Raw genomic sequence first — 15,895 nt, 5'->3', positions numbered from 1 at the left:
CTAACTATAAGCTTTATCAGAAAGGAAAGTTTCAGCCTGATCTTAAAGGTAGAGAGGGTGTCTGCTTCCTGAAGCCAAACTGGCAGCTGGTTCCACAGAGAGGGGCCTGATAACTGAAGGCTCTGCCTCCCATTCTGCTTTTAGGGGCCTGATAACTGAAGGCTCTGCCTCCCATTCTGCTTTTAGGGGCCTGATAACTGAAAGCTCTGCCTCCCATTCTGCTTTTAGGGGCTTGATAACTCAAGGCTCTGCCTCCCATTCTGCTTTTAGGGGCCTGATAACTGAAGGCTCTGCCTCCCATTCTGCTTTTAGGGGCCTGATAACTGAAGGCTCTGCCTCCCATTCTGCTTTTAGGGGCCTGATAACTGAAGGCTCTGCCTCCCATTCTGCTTTTAGGGGCCTGATAACTGAAGGCTCTGCCTCCCATTCTGCTTTTAGGGGCCTGATAACTGAAGGCTCTGCCTCCCATTCTGCTTTTAGGGGCCTGATAACTGAAAGCTCTGCCTCCCATTCTGCTTTTAGGGGCCTGATAACTCAAGGCTCTGCCTCCCATTCTGCTTTTAGGGGCCTGATAACTGAAGGCTCTGCCTCCCATTCTGCTTTTAGGGGCCTGATAACTGAAGGCTCTGCCTCCCATTCTGCTTTTAGGGGCCTGATAACTGAAGGCTCTGCCTCCCATTCTGCTTTTAGGGGCCTGATAACTGAAGGCTCTGCCTCCCATTCTGCTTTTAGGGGCCTGATAACTGAAGGCTCTGCCTCCCATTCTGCTTTTAGGGGCCTGATAACTGAAGGCTCTGCCTCCCATTCTGCTTTTAGGGGCCTGATAACTGAAGGCTCTGCCTCCCATTCTGCTTTTAGGGGCCTGATAACTGAAGGCTCTGCCTCCCATTCTGCTTTTAGGGGCCTGATAACTGAAGGCTCTGCCTCCCATTCTGCTTTTAGGGGCCTGATAACTGAAGGCTCTGCCTCCCATTCTGCTTTTAGGGGCCTGATAACTGAAGGCTCTGCCTCCCATTCTGCTTTTAGAAACTCTGGGAACCACAAGGAAACCTGCAGCCTGAGAGCAAAGTGCTCTGTTGGGGAAACATCCAACTGTGAGATCTTTAAGATGTGATGGAGCTCGGTCATTAAGAGCTTTATATGTGAGGAGAAGAATTGGTGTGGGAGCAGACAGTCATGATGTGGTTTTGGGGGGGGGCAGCATCAGGTGGGAAGCCGCAGAGAAGTGTGTAAGACTACAACTCTGCATCCTGGTCTCAACCCTGGGTTGTCATGTTTTTGGATGACTAATAAATTCGTCCATATTTCTAGAAATGAGAGCCGCTCCTTCCAAAGTGGGATGGATGCCGTCTCTCCTCATCAGACCAGGTTTTTTCCAGAAAGATTGCCAATTATCTCTGTAGCCCACGTTGTTTGCTGGACACCATCTAGACAACCAGCGACTGAATGAGGACATGCGGCTAAACATGTCATCACTGCTCAGATTTCTGGTCAGGATTCTATGTCGCCCGCTCTGGCCCCTGGAATACATTTGACTGGTCGCTGGTGTCTCTAAAGCCACGTTTCTGACTATAGAGCTGCCAGTTACCAGCGTTTTGTCCTCAGCGGGTGTGTCGCTGAGTGGGGAAAATCTATTAGAAACGTGGACAGGTTGATGGTGAACCACGGACTCGAAACGTGAAAACATGTCAAAACACCAACTATATAAATAAATCGGTGCTAGAATAAAACAGTATGTGATAGTGTTCACAATGCAAAAGTGTGTCACTTATTAGAAGAAATTCAGTGGTATTTAATAATCTCAGAGAAGTTCCACAGAACACAAACAAGGTAACAGGAAATGATGTCTTACCGCAAAATGTCAGCACATAGCAGCTTACTCCACACTCTGCTGTAACTATCTCAGTTCATTTTACCTGTCTCACTCCACTTTAACCATCTGACATCACTTTCACACTCTGCTGTAACTATCTCAGTTCATTTTACCTGTCTCACTCCACTTTAACCATCTGACATCACTTTCACACTCTGCTGTAACTATCTCAGTTCATTTTACCTGTCTCACTCCACTTTAACCATCTGACATCACTTTCACACTCTGCTGTAACTATCTCAGTTCATTTTACCTGTCTCACTCCACTTTAACCATCTGACATCACTTTCACACTCTGCTGTAACTATCTCAGTTCATTTTACCTGTCTCACTCCACTTTAACCATCTGACATCACTTTCACACTCTGCTGTAACTATCTCAGTTCATTTTACCTGTCTCACTCCACTTTAACCATCTGACATCACTTTCACACTCTGCTGTAACTATCTCAGTTCATTTTACCTGTCTCACTCCACTTTAACCATCTGACATCACTTTCACACTCTGCTGTAACTATCTCAGTTCATTTTACCTGTCTCACTCCACTTTAACCATCTGACATCACTTTCACACTCTGCTGTAACTATCTCAGTTCATTTTACCCGTCTCACTCCACTTTAACCATCTGACATCACTTTCACACTCTGCTGTAACTATCTCAGTTCATTTTACCTGTCTCACTCCACTTTAACCATCTGACATCACTTTCACACTCTGCTGTAACTATCTCAGTTCATTTTACCCGTCTCACTCCACTTTAACCATCTGACATCACTTTCACACTCTGCTGTAACTATCTCAGTTCATTTTACCTGTCTCACTCCACTTTAACCATCTGACATCACTTTCACACTCTGCTGTAACTATCTCAGTTCATTTTACCTGTCTCACTCCACTTTAACCATCTGACATCACTTTCACACTCTGCTGTAACTATCTCAGTTCATTTTACCTGTCTCACTCCACTTTAACCATCTGACATCACTTTCACACTCTGCTGTAACTATCTCAGTTCATTTTACCTGTCTCACTCCACTTTAACCATCTGACATCACTTTCACACTCTGCTGTAACTATCTCAGTTCATTTTACCTGTCTCACTCCACTTTAACCATCTGACATCACTTTCACACTCTGCTGTAACTATCTCAGTTCATTTTACCTGTCTCACTCCACTTTAACCATCTGACATCACTTTCACACTCTGCTGTAACTATCTCAGTTCATTTTACCTGTCTCACTCCACTTTAACCATCTGACATCACTTTCACACTCTGCTGTAACTATCTCAGTTCATTTTACCCGTCTCACTCCACTTTAACCATCTGACATCACTTTCACACTCTGCTGTAACTATCTCAGTTCATTTTACCTGTCTCACTCCACTTTAACCATCTGACATCACTTTCACACTCTGCTGTAACTATCTCAGTTCATTTTACCTGTCTCACTCCACTTTAACCATCTGACATCACTTTCACACTCTGCTGTAACTATCTCAGTTCATTTTACCTGTCTCACTCCACTTTAACCATCTGACATCACTTTCACACTCTGCTGTAACTATCTCAGTTCATTTTACCTGTCTCACTCCACTTTAACCATCTGACATCACTTTCACACTCTGCTGTAACTATCTCAGTTCATTTTACCTGTCTCACTCCACTTTAACCATCTGACATCACTTTCACACTCTGCTGTAACTATCTCAGTTCATTTTACCTGTCTCACTCCACTTTAACCATCTGACATCACTTTCACACTCTGCTGTAACTATCTCAGTTCATTTTACCTGTCTCACTCCACTTTAACCATCTGACATCACTTTCACACTCTGCTGTAACTATCTCAGTTCATTTTACCCGTCTCACTCCACTTTAACCATCTGACATCACTTTCACACTCTGCTGTAACTATCTCAGTTCATTTTACCTGTCTCACTCCACTTTAACCATCTGACATCACTTTCACACTCTGCTGTAACTATCTCAGTTCATTTTACCTGTCTCACTCCACTTTAACCATCTGACATCACTTTCACACTCTGCTGTAACTATCTCAGTTCATTTTACCTGTCTCACTCCACTTTAACCATCTGACATCACTTTCACACTCTGCTGTAACTATCTCAGTTCATTTTACCTGTCTCACTCCACTTTAACCATCTGACATCACTTTCACACTCTGCTGTAACTATCTCAGTTCATTTTACCTGTCTCACTCCACTTTAACCATCTGACATCACTTTCACACTCTGCTGTAACTATCTCAGTTCATTTTACCTGTCTCACTCCACTTTAACCATCTGACATCACTTTCACACTCTGCTGTAACTATCTCAGTTCATTTTACCTGTCTCACTCCACTTTAACCATCTGACATCACTTTCACACTCTGCTGTAACTATCTCAGTTCATTTTACCTGTCTCACTCCACTTTAACCATCTGACATCACTTTCACACTCTGCTGTAACTATCTCAGTTCATTTTACCTGTCTCACTCCACTTTAACCATCTGACATCACTTTCACACTCTGCTGTAACTATCTCAGTTCATTTTACCTGTCTCACTCCACTTTAACCATCTGACATCACTTTCACACTCTGCTGTAACTATCTCAGTTCATTTTACCTGTCTCACTCCACTTTAACCATCTGACATCACTTTCACACTCTGCTGTAACTATCTCAGTTCATTTTACCTGTCTCACTCCACTTTAACCATCTGACATCACTTTCACACTCTGCTGTAACTATCTCAGTTCATTTTACCTGTCTCACTCCACTTTAACCATCTGACATCACTTTCACACTCTGCTGTAACTATCTCAGTTCATTTTACCTGTCTCACTCCACTTTAACCATCTGACATCACTTTCACACTCTGCTGTAACTATCTCAGTTCATTTTACCTGTCTCACTCCACTTTAACCATCTGACATCACTTTCACACTCTGCTGTAACTATCTCAGTTCATTTTACCTGTCTCACTCCACTTTAACCATCTGACATCACTTTCACACTCTGCTGTAACTATCTCAGTTCATTTTACCTGTCTCACTCCACTTTAACCATCTGACATCACTTTCACACTCTGCTGTAACTATCTCAGTTCATTTTACCTGTCTCACTCCACTTTAACCATCTGACATCACTTTCACACTCTGCTGTAACTATCTCAGTTCATTTTACCTGTCTCACTCCACTTTAACCATCTGACATCACTTTCACACTCTGCTGTAACTATCTCAGTTCATTTTACCTGTCTCACTCCACTTTAACCATCTGACATCACTTTCACACTCTGCTGTAACTATCTCAGTTCATTTTACCCGTCTCACTCCACTTTAACCATCTGACATCACTTTCACACTCTGCTGTAACTATCTCAGTTCATTTTACCCGTCTCACTCCACTTTAACCATCTGACATCACTTTCACACTCTGCTGTAACTATCTCAGTTCATTTTACCCGTCTCACTCCACTTTAACCATCTGACATCACTTTCACACTCTGCTGTAACTATCTCAGTTCATTTTACCTGTCTCACTCCACTTTAACCATCTGACATCACTTTCACACTCTGCTGTAACTATCTCAGTTCATTTTACCTGTCTCACTCCACTTTAACCATCTGACATCACTTTCACACTCTGCTGTAACTATCTCAGTTCATTTTACCCGTCTCACTCCACTTTAACCATCTGACATCACTTTCACACTCTGCTGTAACTATCTCAGTTCATTTTACCTGTCTCACTCCACTTTAACCATCTGACATCACTTTCACACTCTGCTGTAACTATCTCAGTTCATTTTACCTGTCTCACTCCACTTTAACCATCTGACATCACTTTCACACTCTGCTGTAACTATCTCAGTTCATTTTACCTGTCTCACTCCACTTTAACCATCTGACATCACTTTCACACTCTGCTGTAACTATCTCAGTTCATTTTACCTGTCTCACTCCACTTTAACCATCTGACATCACTTTCACACTCTGCTGTAACTATCTCAGTTCATTTTACCCGTCTCACTCCACTTTAACCATCTGACATCACTTTCACACTCTGCTGTAACTATCTCAGTTCATTTTACCTGTCTCACTCCACTTTAACCATCTGACATCACTTTCACACTCTGCTGTAACTATCTCAGTTCATTTTACCTGTCTCACTCCACTTTAACCATCTGACATCACTTTCACACTCTGCTGTAACTATCTCAGTTCATTTTACCTGTCTCACTCCACTTTAACCATCTGACATCACTTTCACACTCTGCTGTAACTATCTCAGTTCATTTTACCTGTCTCACTCCACTTTAACCATCTGACATCACTTTCACACTCTGCTGTAACTATCTCAGTTCATTTTACCCGTCTCACTCCACTTTAACCATCTGACATCACTTTCACACTCTGCTGTAACTATCTCAGTTCATTTTACCTGTCTCACTCCACTTTAACCATCTGACATCACTTTCACACTCTGCTGTAACTATCTCAGTTCATTTTACCCGTCTCACTCCACTTTAACCATCTGACATCACTTTCACACTCTGCTGTAACTATCTCAGTTCATTTTACCTGTCTCACTCCACTTTAACCATCTGACATCACTTTCACACTCTGCTGTAACTATCTCAGTTCATTTTACCTGTCTCACTCCACTTTAACCATCTGACATCACTTTCACACTCTGCTGTAACTATCTCAGTTCATTTTACCTGTCTCACTCCACTTTAACCATCTGACATCACTTTCACACTCTGCTGTAACTATCTCAGTTCATTTTACCTGTCTCACTCCACTTTAACCATCTGACATCACTTTCACACTCTGCTGTAACTATCTCAGTTCATTTTACCTGTCTCACTCCACTTTAACCATCTGACATCACTTTCACACTCTGCTGTAACTATCTCAGTTCATTTTACCTGTCTCACTCCACTTTAACCATCTGACATCACTTTCACACTCTGCTGTAACTATCTCAGTTCATTTTACCCGTCTCACTCCACTTTAACCATCTGACATCACTTTCACACTCTGCTGTAACTATCTCAGTTCATTTTACCTGTCTCACTCCACTTTAACCATCTGACATCACTTTCACACTCTGCTGTAACTATCTCAGTTCATTTTACCTGTCTCACTCCACTTTAACCATCTGACATCACTTTCACACTCTGCTGTAACTATCTCAGTTCATTTTACCTGTCTCACTCCACTTTAACCATCTGACATCACTTTCACACTCTGCTGTAACTATCTCAGTTCATTTTACCTGTCTCACTCCACTTTAACCATCTGACATCACTTTCACACTCTGCTGTAACTATCTCAGTTCATTTTACCTGTCTCACTCCACTTTAACCATCTGACATCACTTTCACACTCTGCTGTAACTATCTCAGTTCATTTTACCTGTCTCACTCCACTTTAACCATCTGACATCACTTTCACACTCTGCTGTAACTATCTCAGTTCATTTTACCCGTCTTTACCTGTCTCACTCCTCCTTACCTGTCTCCCTGTACATGTCCTGTTGGAGCTGTCTCACTCCTCCTTACCTGTCTCTCTGTACCTATCCTGTTGGAGCTGTCTTCTCCTCTGTGTCTGTCTTCCTCTACCTGTCCTGTTGGATCAGTTTCACTCCACTTTACCTGTCTCACTCCTCCTTACCTGTCTCTCTGTACATGTCCTGTTGGAGCTGTCTCACTCCTCCTTACCTGTCTCCCTGTACATGTCCTGTTGGAGCTGTCTCACTCCTCCTTACCTGTCTCCCTGTACATGTCCTGTTGGAGCTGTCTCACTCCTCCTTACCTGTCTCCCTGTACATGTCCTGTTGGAGCTGTCTCACTCCTCCTTACCTGTCTCCCTGTACATGTCCTGTTGGAGCTGTCTCACTCCTCCTTACCTGTCTCTCTGTACATGTCCTGTTGGAGCTGTCTCACTCCTCCTTACCTGTCTCTCTGTACCTATCCTGTTGGAGCTGTCTCACTCCTCCTTACCTGTCTCCCTGTACATGTCCTGTTGGAGCTGTCTCACTCCTCCTTACCTGTCTCCCTGTACATGTCCTGTTGGAGCTGTCTCACTCCTCCTTACCTGTCTCCCTGTACATGTCCTGTTGGAGCTGTCTCACTCCTCCTTACCTGTCTCCCTGTACATGTCCTGTTGGAGCTGTCTCACTCCTCCTTACCTGTCTCCCTGTACATGTCCTGTTGGAGCTGTCTCACTCCTCCTTACCTGTCTCCCTGTACATGTCCTGTTGGAGCTGTCTCACTCCTCCTTACCTGTCTCTCTGTACATATCCTGTTGGAGCTGTCTTCTCCTCTGTGTCTGTCTTCCTCTACCTGTCCTGTTGGATCAGTTTCACTCCACTTTACCTGTCTCACTCCTCCTTACCTGTCTCTCTGTACATATCCTGTTGGAGCTGTCTTCTCCTCTGTGTCTGTCTTCCTCTACCTGTCCTGTTGGATCAGTTTCACTCCACTTTACCTGTCTCACTCCTCCTTACCTGTCTCTCTGTACATGTCCTGTTGGAGCTGTCTCACTCCTCCTTACCTGTCTCCCTGTACATGTCCTGTTGGAGCTGTCTCACTCCTCCTTACCTGTCTCCCTGTACATGTCCTGTTGGAGCTGTCTCACTCCTCCTTACCTGTCTCCCTGTACATGTCCTGTTGGAGCTGTCTCACTCCTCCTTACCTGTCTCCCTGTACATGTCCTGTTGGAGCTGTCTCACTCCTCCTTACCTGTCTCCCTGTACATGTCCTGTTGGAGCTGTCTCACTCCTCCTTACCTGTCTCCCTGTACATGTCCTGTTGGAGCTGTCTCACTCCTCCTTACCTGTCTCTCTGTACATGTCCTGTTGGAGCTGTCTCACTCCTCCTTACCTGTCTCCCTGTACATGTCCTGTTGGAGCTGTCTCACTCCTCCTTACCTGTCTCCCTGTACATGTCCTGTTGGAGCTGTCTCACTCCTCCTTACCTGTCTCCCTGTACATGTCCTGTTGGAGCTGTCTCACTCCTCCTTACCTGTCTCTCTGTACATGTCCTGTTGTAGCTGTCTCACTCCTCCTTACCTGTCTCCCTGTACATGTCCTGTTGGAGCTGTCTCACTCCTCCTTACCTGTCTCTCTGTACATGTCCTGTCGGAGCTGTCTCACTCCTCCTTACCTGTCTCTCTGTACATGTCCTGTTGTAGCTGTCTCACTCCTCCTTACCTGTCTCCCTGTACATGTCCTGTTGGAGCTGTCTCACTCCTCCTTACCTGTCTCTCTGTACATGTCCTGTCGGAGCTGTCTCACTCCTCCTTACCTGTCTCCCTGTACATGTCCTGTTGGAGCTGTCTCACTCCTCCTTACCTGTCTCCCTGTACATGTCCTGTTGGAGCTGTCTCACTCCTCCTTACCTGTCTCTCTGTACCTATCCTGTTGGAGCTGTCTTCTCCTCTGTGTCTGTCTTCCTCTACCTGTCCTGTTGGATCAGTTTCACTCCACTTTACCTGTCTCACTCCTCCTTACCTGTCTCTCTATACATGTCCTGTTGGAGCTGTCTCACTCCTCCTTACCTGTCTCCCTGTACATGTCCTGTTGGAGCTGTCTCACTCCTCCTTACCTGTCTCCCTGTACATGTCCTGTTGGAGCTGTCTCACTCCTCCTTACCTGTCTCTCTGTACATGTCCTGTTGGAGCTGTCTCACTCCACTTTCCCTGTCTCTGCTCTTTACCTCTCTCTCTGTTCGGGTGTCTGTCTGCAGGGCGGCTGATAGTGACCATCTGGGTAATTGTGTCTCCGTCTAATTCCAAGCAGAAGTACACCTTGAAGGTGAGTTGCTGTTCATCCAGCAGGTAGACGCACTGACTCAGGCCGTTTACAGGTGTCCTGACTAGTTTCTGGTCTGTGAGGATGATCAGAGCCTTGGCCTAAACCCAACAACAGCCGGACTAATGCCATTCATCCAGTGCGTGTTTGTGTCCAGGTGAGCCACGACAGTTTACCGGAGCAGCTGATTGCTGAGTCCATCAGGAAGAAAAGCCGATCCATGCACCTGTCTCCTCAGCAGCTCCGCCTTTGTGTGCAGGAGTACCAGGGCCAGTACATCCTCAAGGTCCACCTGTCTGTGTGTTCGACCTGTCTGTATGACTGGCCACCTGTCTGTATGACTGTCCACCTGTCTGTGTGTTTAACCTGTCTGTATGACTGGCCACCCGTCTGTATGACTGGCCACCTGTCTGTCTGTTTGACCTGTCTGTATGACTGGCCACCCGTCTGTATGACTGGCCACCTGTCTGTCTGTTTGACCTGTCTGTATGACTGGCCACCTGCCTGTGTGACTGTCCACCTGTCTGTCTGTTTGACCTGTCTGTATGACTGGCCACCTGCCTGTGTGACTGTCCACCTGTCTGTCTGTTTGACCTGCCTGTATGACTGTCCACCTGTCTGTCTGTTTGACCTGTCTGTATGACTGTCCACCTGTCTGTCTGTTTGACCTGTCTGTATGACTGTCCACCTGTCTGTCTGTTTGACCTGTCTGTATGACTGGCCACCTGTCTGTCTGTTTGACCTGTCTGTATGACTGTCCACCTGTCTGTCTGTTTGACCTGTCTGTATGACTGGCCACCTGTCTGTCTGTTTGACCTGTCTGTATGACTGGCCACCTGTCTGTCTGTTTGACCTGTCTGTATGACTGGCCACCTGCCTGTGTGACTGTCCACCTGTCTGTCTGTTTGACCTGCCTGTATGACTGTCCACCTGTCTGTCTGTTTGACCTGTCTGTATGACTGTCCACCTGTCTGTCTGTTTGACCTGTCTGTATGACTGTCCACCTGTCTGTCTGTTTGACCTGTCTGTATGACTGTCCACCTGTCTGTCTGTTTGACCTGTCTGTATGACTGTCCACCTGCCTGTATGACTGTCCACCTGTCTGTCTGTTTGACCTGTCTGTATGACTGTCCACCTGTCTGTCTGTTTGACCTGCCTGTATGACTGTCCACCTGCCTGTATGACTGTCCACCTGTCTGTCTGTTTGACCTGCCTGTATGACTGTCCACCTGCCTGTATGACTGTCCACCTGTCTGTCTGTTTGACCTGTCTGTATGACTGGCCACCTGTCTGTCTGTTTGACCTGTCTGTATGACTGGCCACCTGCCTGTGTGACTGTCCACCTGTCTGTCTGTTTGACCTGCCTGTATGACTGTCCACCTGTCTGTCTGTTTGACCTGTCTGTATGACTGTCCACCTGTCTGTCTGTTTGACCTGTCTGTATGACTGTCCACCTGTCTGTCTGTTTGACCTGTCTGTATGACTGTCCACCTGTCTGTCTGTTTGACCTGTCTGTATGACTGTCCACCTGTCTGTCTGTTTGACCTGTCTGTATGACTGTCCACCTGCCTGTATGACTGTCCACCTGTCTGTCTGTTTGACCTGTCTGTATGACTGTCCACCTGTCTGTCTGTTTGACCTGTCTGTATGACTGTCCACCTGTCTGTCTGTTTGACCTGTCTGTATGACTGTCCACCTGTCTGTCTGTTTGACCTGTCTGTATGACTGTCCACCTGTCTGTCTGTTTGACCTGTCTGTATGACTGTCCACCTGTCTGTCTGTTTGACCTGTCTGTGTGACTGTCCACCTGTCTGTCTGTTTGACCTGTCTGTATGACTGTCCACCTGTCTGTCTGTTTGACCTGTCTGTATGACTGTCCACCTGTCTGTCTGTTTGACCTGTCTGTATGACTGTCCACCTGTCTGTCTGTTTGACCTGTCTGTATGACTGTCCACCTGTCTGTCTGTTTGACCTGTCTGTATGACTGGCCACCTGCCTGTATGACTGTCCACCTGTCTGTCTGTTTCACCTGTCTGTGTGACTTATGTCCTTCAGGTGTGTGGTTGTGATGAGTACCTGTTGGAGAAGTTTCCTCTCAGCCAGTACAAGGTAACCACAAAACTCCACTCTTCTGTACCTGTATCTTCCCTCCACCTGTCTGATTTTTTCAAACCCCCCCAACACCACCAACAACAACAACCTGTCTGCAGTACATCCGCTCTTGTATCATCGTGGGACGTCTGCCTCACCTGATGCTTGTGTCCAAAGACAGTCTCTACTCTCAGCTTCCAGCCTCCGGCTTTGTAACGCCGTCCTACAGGTAAAGCAGCTTCTGTGACATAGGTACCACAGCCGATCAAGTTGAGGTGAAGCTATGCTGCAGGTGTCCAGGTGACATTTGGTGTTTCTGCTCTAGTCGGCGGACTCCTCAGCCATCCCCCTGTCCAGGTGGAGGAGATGGTTCTCCTCCTCGTTCTCTGTGGGCTTTCAACACTTTGCTGAGGGTCCGACTGCTCTGCGCAACCTACGTCAATGTGAACATCAGGGACATCGACAAGGTCTGTTTCCTCCATCTGTTTCCTCCATCTGTTTCTTCCATCTGTTTCTTCCATCTGTTTCCTCCATCTGTTTCCTCCATCTGTTTCCTCCATCTGTTTCCTCCATCTGTTTCCTCCATCTGTTTCCTCCATCTTTCCTCCATCTGTTTCTTCCATCTGTTTCCTCCATCTGTTTCCTCCATCTTTCCTCCATCTGTTTCCTCCATCTGTTTCCTCCATCTGTTTCCTCCATCTGTTTCCTCCATCTTTCCTCAGTGTCTGTTTCCTCCATCTGTTTCCTCCATCTTTCCTCAGTGTGTGTTTCCTCCATCTGTTTCCTCCATCTCTCCTCAGTGTGTGTTTCCTCCATCTGTTTCCTCCATCTGTTTCTTCCATCTGTTTCCTCCATCTGTTTCCTCCATCTGTTTCCTCCATCTTTCCTCCATCTGTTTCCTCCATCTGTTTCCTCCATCTGTTTCCTCCATCTGTTTCCTCCATCTGTTTCCTCCATCTTTCCTCAGTGTGTGTTTCCTCCATCTGTTTCCTCCATCTGTTTCCTCCATCTGTTTCCTCCATCTTTCCTCAGTGTGTGTTTCCTCCATCTGTTTCCTCCATCTTTCCTCAGTGTGTGTTTCCTCCATCTGTTTCCTCCATCTTTCCTCAGTGTGTGTTTCCTCCATCTGTTTCCTCCATCTGTTTCCTCCATCTTTCCTCAGTGTGTGTTTCCTCCATCTGTTTCCTCCATCTGTTTCCTCCATCTGTTTCCTCCATCTCTCCTCAGTGTGTGTTTCCTCCATCTGTTTCCTCCATCTTTCCTCAGTGTGTGTTTCCTCCATCTGTTTCCTCCATCTGTTTCCTCCATCTGTTTCCTCCATCTTTCCTCAGTGTCTGTTTCCTCCATCTGTTTCCTCCATCTGTTTCTTCCATCTGTTTCCTCAATCTGTTTCCTCCATCTGTTTCCTCCATCTGTTTCCTCCATCTGTTTCCTCCATCTGTTTCCTCCATCTCTCCTCAGTGTGTTTCCTCCATCTGTTTCCTCCATCTGTTTCCTCCATCTGTTTCCTCCATCTGTTTCCTCCATCTGTTTCCTCCATCTCTCCTCAGTGTGTTTCCTCCATCTGTTTCCTCCATCTTTTTCCTCCATCTGTTTCCACCATCTGTTTCCTCCATCTGTTTCCTCCATCTGTTTCCTCCATCTGTTTCCTCCATCTTTCCTCAGTGTGTGTTTCCTCCATCGGTTTCCTCCATCTCTCCTCAGTGTGTGTTTCCTCCATCTGTTTCCTCCATCTGTTTCCTCCATCTGTTTCCTCCATCTTTCCTCCATCTGTTTCCTCCATCTGTTTCCTCCATCTGTTTCCTCCATCTTTCCTCAGTGTGTGTTTCCTCCATCTGTTTCCTCCATCTGTTTCCTCCATCTTTCCTCAGTGTGTGTTTCCTCCATCTGTTTCCTCCATCTTTCCTCAGTGTGTGTTTCCTCCATCTGTTTCCTCCATCTTTCCTCAGTGTGTGTTTCCTCCATCTGTTTCCTCCATCTGTTTCCTCCATCTTTCCTCAGTGTGTTTCCTCCATCTCTCCTCAGTGTGTGTTTCCTCCATCTGTTTCCTCCATCTCTCCTCAGTGTGTGTTTCCTCCATCTGTTTCCTCCATCTCTCCTCAGTGTGTGTTTCCTCCATCTGTTTCCTCCATCTGTTTCCTCCATCTTTCCTCAGTGTCTGTTTCCTCCATCTGTTTCTTCCATCTGTTTCCTCCATCTGTTTCCTCCATCTGTTTCCTCCATCTGTTTCCTCCATCTGTTTCCTCCATCTGTTTCCTCCATCTCTCCTCAGTGTGTTTCCTCCATCTGTTTCCTCCATCTGTTTCCTCCATCTGTTTCCTCCATCTTTTTCCTCCATCTGTTTCCACCATCTGTTTCCTCCATCTGTTTCCTCCATCTGTTTCCTCCATCTGTTTCCTCCATCTGTTTCCTCCATCTTTCCTCAGTGTGTGTTTCCTCCATCGGTTTCCTCCATCTCTCCTCAGTGTGTGTTTCCTCCATCTGTTTCCTCCATCTGTTTCTTCCATCTGTTTCCTCCATCTGTTTCCTCCATCTGTTTCCTCCATCTTTCCTCCATCTGTTTCCTCCATCTGTTTCCTCCATCTGTTTCCTCCATCTGTTTCCTCCATCTTTCCTCAGTGTGTGTTTCCTCCATCTGTTTCCTCCATCTGTTTCCTCCATCTTTCCTCAGTGTGTGTTTCCTCCATCTGTTTCCTCCATCTGTTTCCTCCATCTGTTTCCTCCATCTTTCCTCAGTGTGTGTTTCCTCCATCTGTTTCCTCCATCTGTTTCCTCCATCTTTCCTCAGTGTGTGTTTCCTCCATCTGTTTCCTCCATCTTTCCTCAGTGTGTGTTTCCTCCATCTGTTTCCTCCATCTTTCCTCAGTGTGTGTTTCCTCCATCTGTTTCCTCCATCTGTTTCCTCCATCTTTCCTCAGTGTGTTTCCTCCATCTCTCCTCAGTGTGTGTTTCCTCCATCTGTTTCCTCCATCTCTCCTCAGTGTGTGTTTCCTCCATCTGTTTCCTCCATCTCTCCTCAGTGTGTGTTTCCTCCATCTGTTTCCTCCATCTGTTTCCTCCATCTTTCCTCAGTGTCTGTTTCCTCCATCTGTTTCCTCCATCTGTTTCTTCCATCTGTTTCCTCCATCTGTTTCCTCCATCTGTTTCCTCCATCTGTTTCCTCCATCTGTTTCCTCCATCTGTTTCCTCCATCTCTCCTCAGTGTGTTTCCTCCATCTGTTTCCTCCATCTGTTTCCTCCATCTGTTTCCTCCATCTTTTTCCTCCATCTGTTTCCACCATCTGTTTCCTCCATCTGTTTCCTCCATCTGTTTCCTCCATCTGTTTCCTCCATCTGTTTCCTCCATCTTTCCTCAGTGTGTGTTTCCTCCATCGGTTTCCTCCATCTCTCCTCAGTGTGTGTTTCCTCCATCTGTTTCCTCCATCTGTTTCTTCCATCTGTTTCCTCCATCTGTTTCCTCCATCTGTTTCCTCCATCTTTCCTCCATCTGTTTCCTCCATCTGTTTCCTCCATCTGTTTCCTCCATCTGTTTCCTCCATCTTTCCTCAGTGTGTGTTTCCTCCATCTGTTTCCTCCATCTGTTTCCTCCATCTTTCCTCAGTGTGTGTTTCCTCCATCTGTTTCCTCCATCTGTTTCCTCCATCTGTTTCCTCCATCTGTTTCCTCCATCTCTCCTCAGTGTGTGTTTCCTCCATCTGTTTCCTCCATCTTTCCTCAGTGTGTGTTTCCTCCATCTGTTTCCTCCATCTTTCCTCAGTGTGTGTTTCCTCCATCTGTTTCCTCCATCTGTTTCCTCCATCTTTCCTCAGTGTGTTTCCTCCATCTCTCCTCAGTGTGTGTTTCCTCCATCTGTTTCCTCCATCTCTCCTCAGTGTGTGTTTCCTCCATCTGTTTCCTCCATCTGTTTCCTCCATCTGTTTCCTCCATCTTTCCTCAGTGTCTGTTTCCTCCATCTGTTTCCTCCATCTGTTTCTTCCATCTGTTTCCTCCATCTGTTTCCTCCATCTGTTTCCTCCATCTGTTTCCTCCATCTGTTTCCTCCATCTGTTTCCTCCATCTGTTTCCTCCATCTGTTTCCTCCATCTGTTTCCTCCATCTTT

The 15,895-nt window shown here is 46.1% G+C and overlaps 1 protein-coding gene across 1 annotated transcript in view; it reads left to right on the top strand.

The window, feature by feature from the left end:
• The window catches only part of LOC140282078 (phosphatidylinositol 4,5-bisphosphate 3-kinase catalytic subunit alpha isoform), a 62,631-nt gene that overhangs the window by 6,863 nt on the left and 39,873 nt on the right, over positions 1–15,895 (top strand). Inside the window, exons 6-10 of the mRNA XM_072376628.1 lie at positions 9,640–9,707; positions 9,862–9,990; positions 11,760–11,813; positions 11,915–12,024; positions 12,121–12,262. Coding sequence (XP_072232729.1) covers positions 9,640–9,707; positions 9,862–9,990; positions 11,760–11,813; positions 11,915–12,024; positions 12,121–12,262 — 503 coding nt within the window. The remainder of the gene's footprint in view (positions 1–9,639; positions 9,708–9,861; positions 9,991–11,759; positions 11,814–11,914; positions 12,025–12,120; positions 12,263–15,895) is intronic.

The sequence above is a fragment of the Leuresthes tenuis genome, unplaced genomic scaffold (genome assembly GCF_036924035.1).
Source record: "Leuresthes tenuis unplaced genomic scaffold, fLeuTen1.0.hap1 SCAF_22, whole genome shotgun sequence".
In the NCBI taxonomy this organism is placed as follows: Eukaryota; Metazoa; Chordata; class Actinopteri; order Atheriniformes; family Atherinopsidae; genus Leuresthes; species Leuresthes tenuis.
This window is presented reverse-complemented; position numbering and strand designations above follow the sequence as displayed.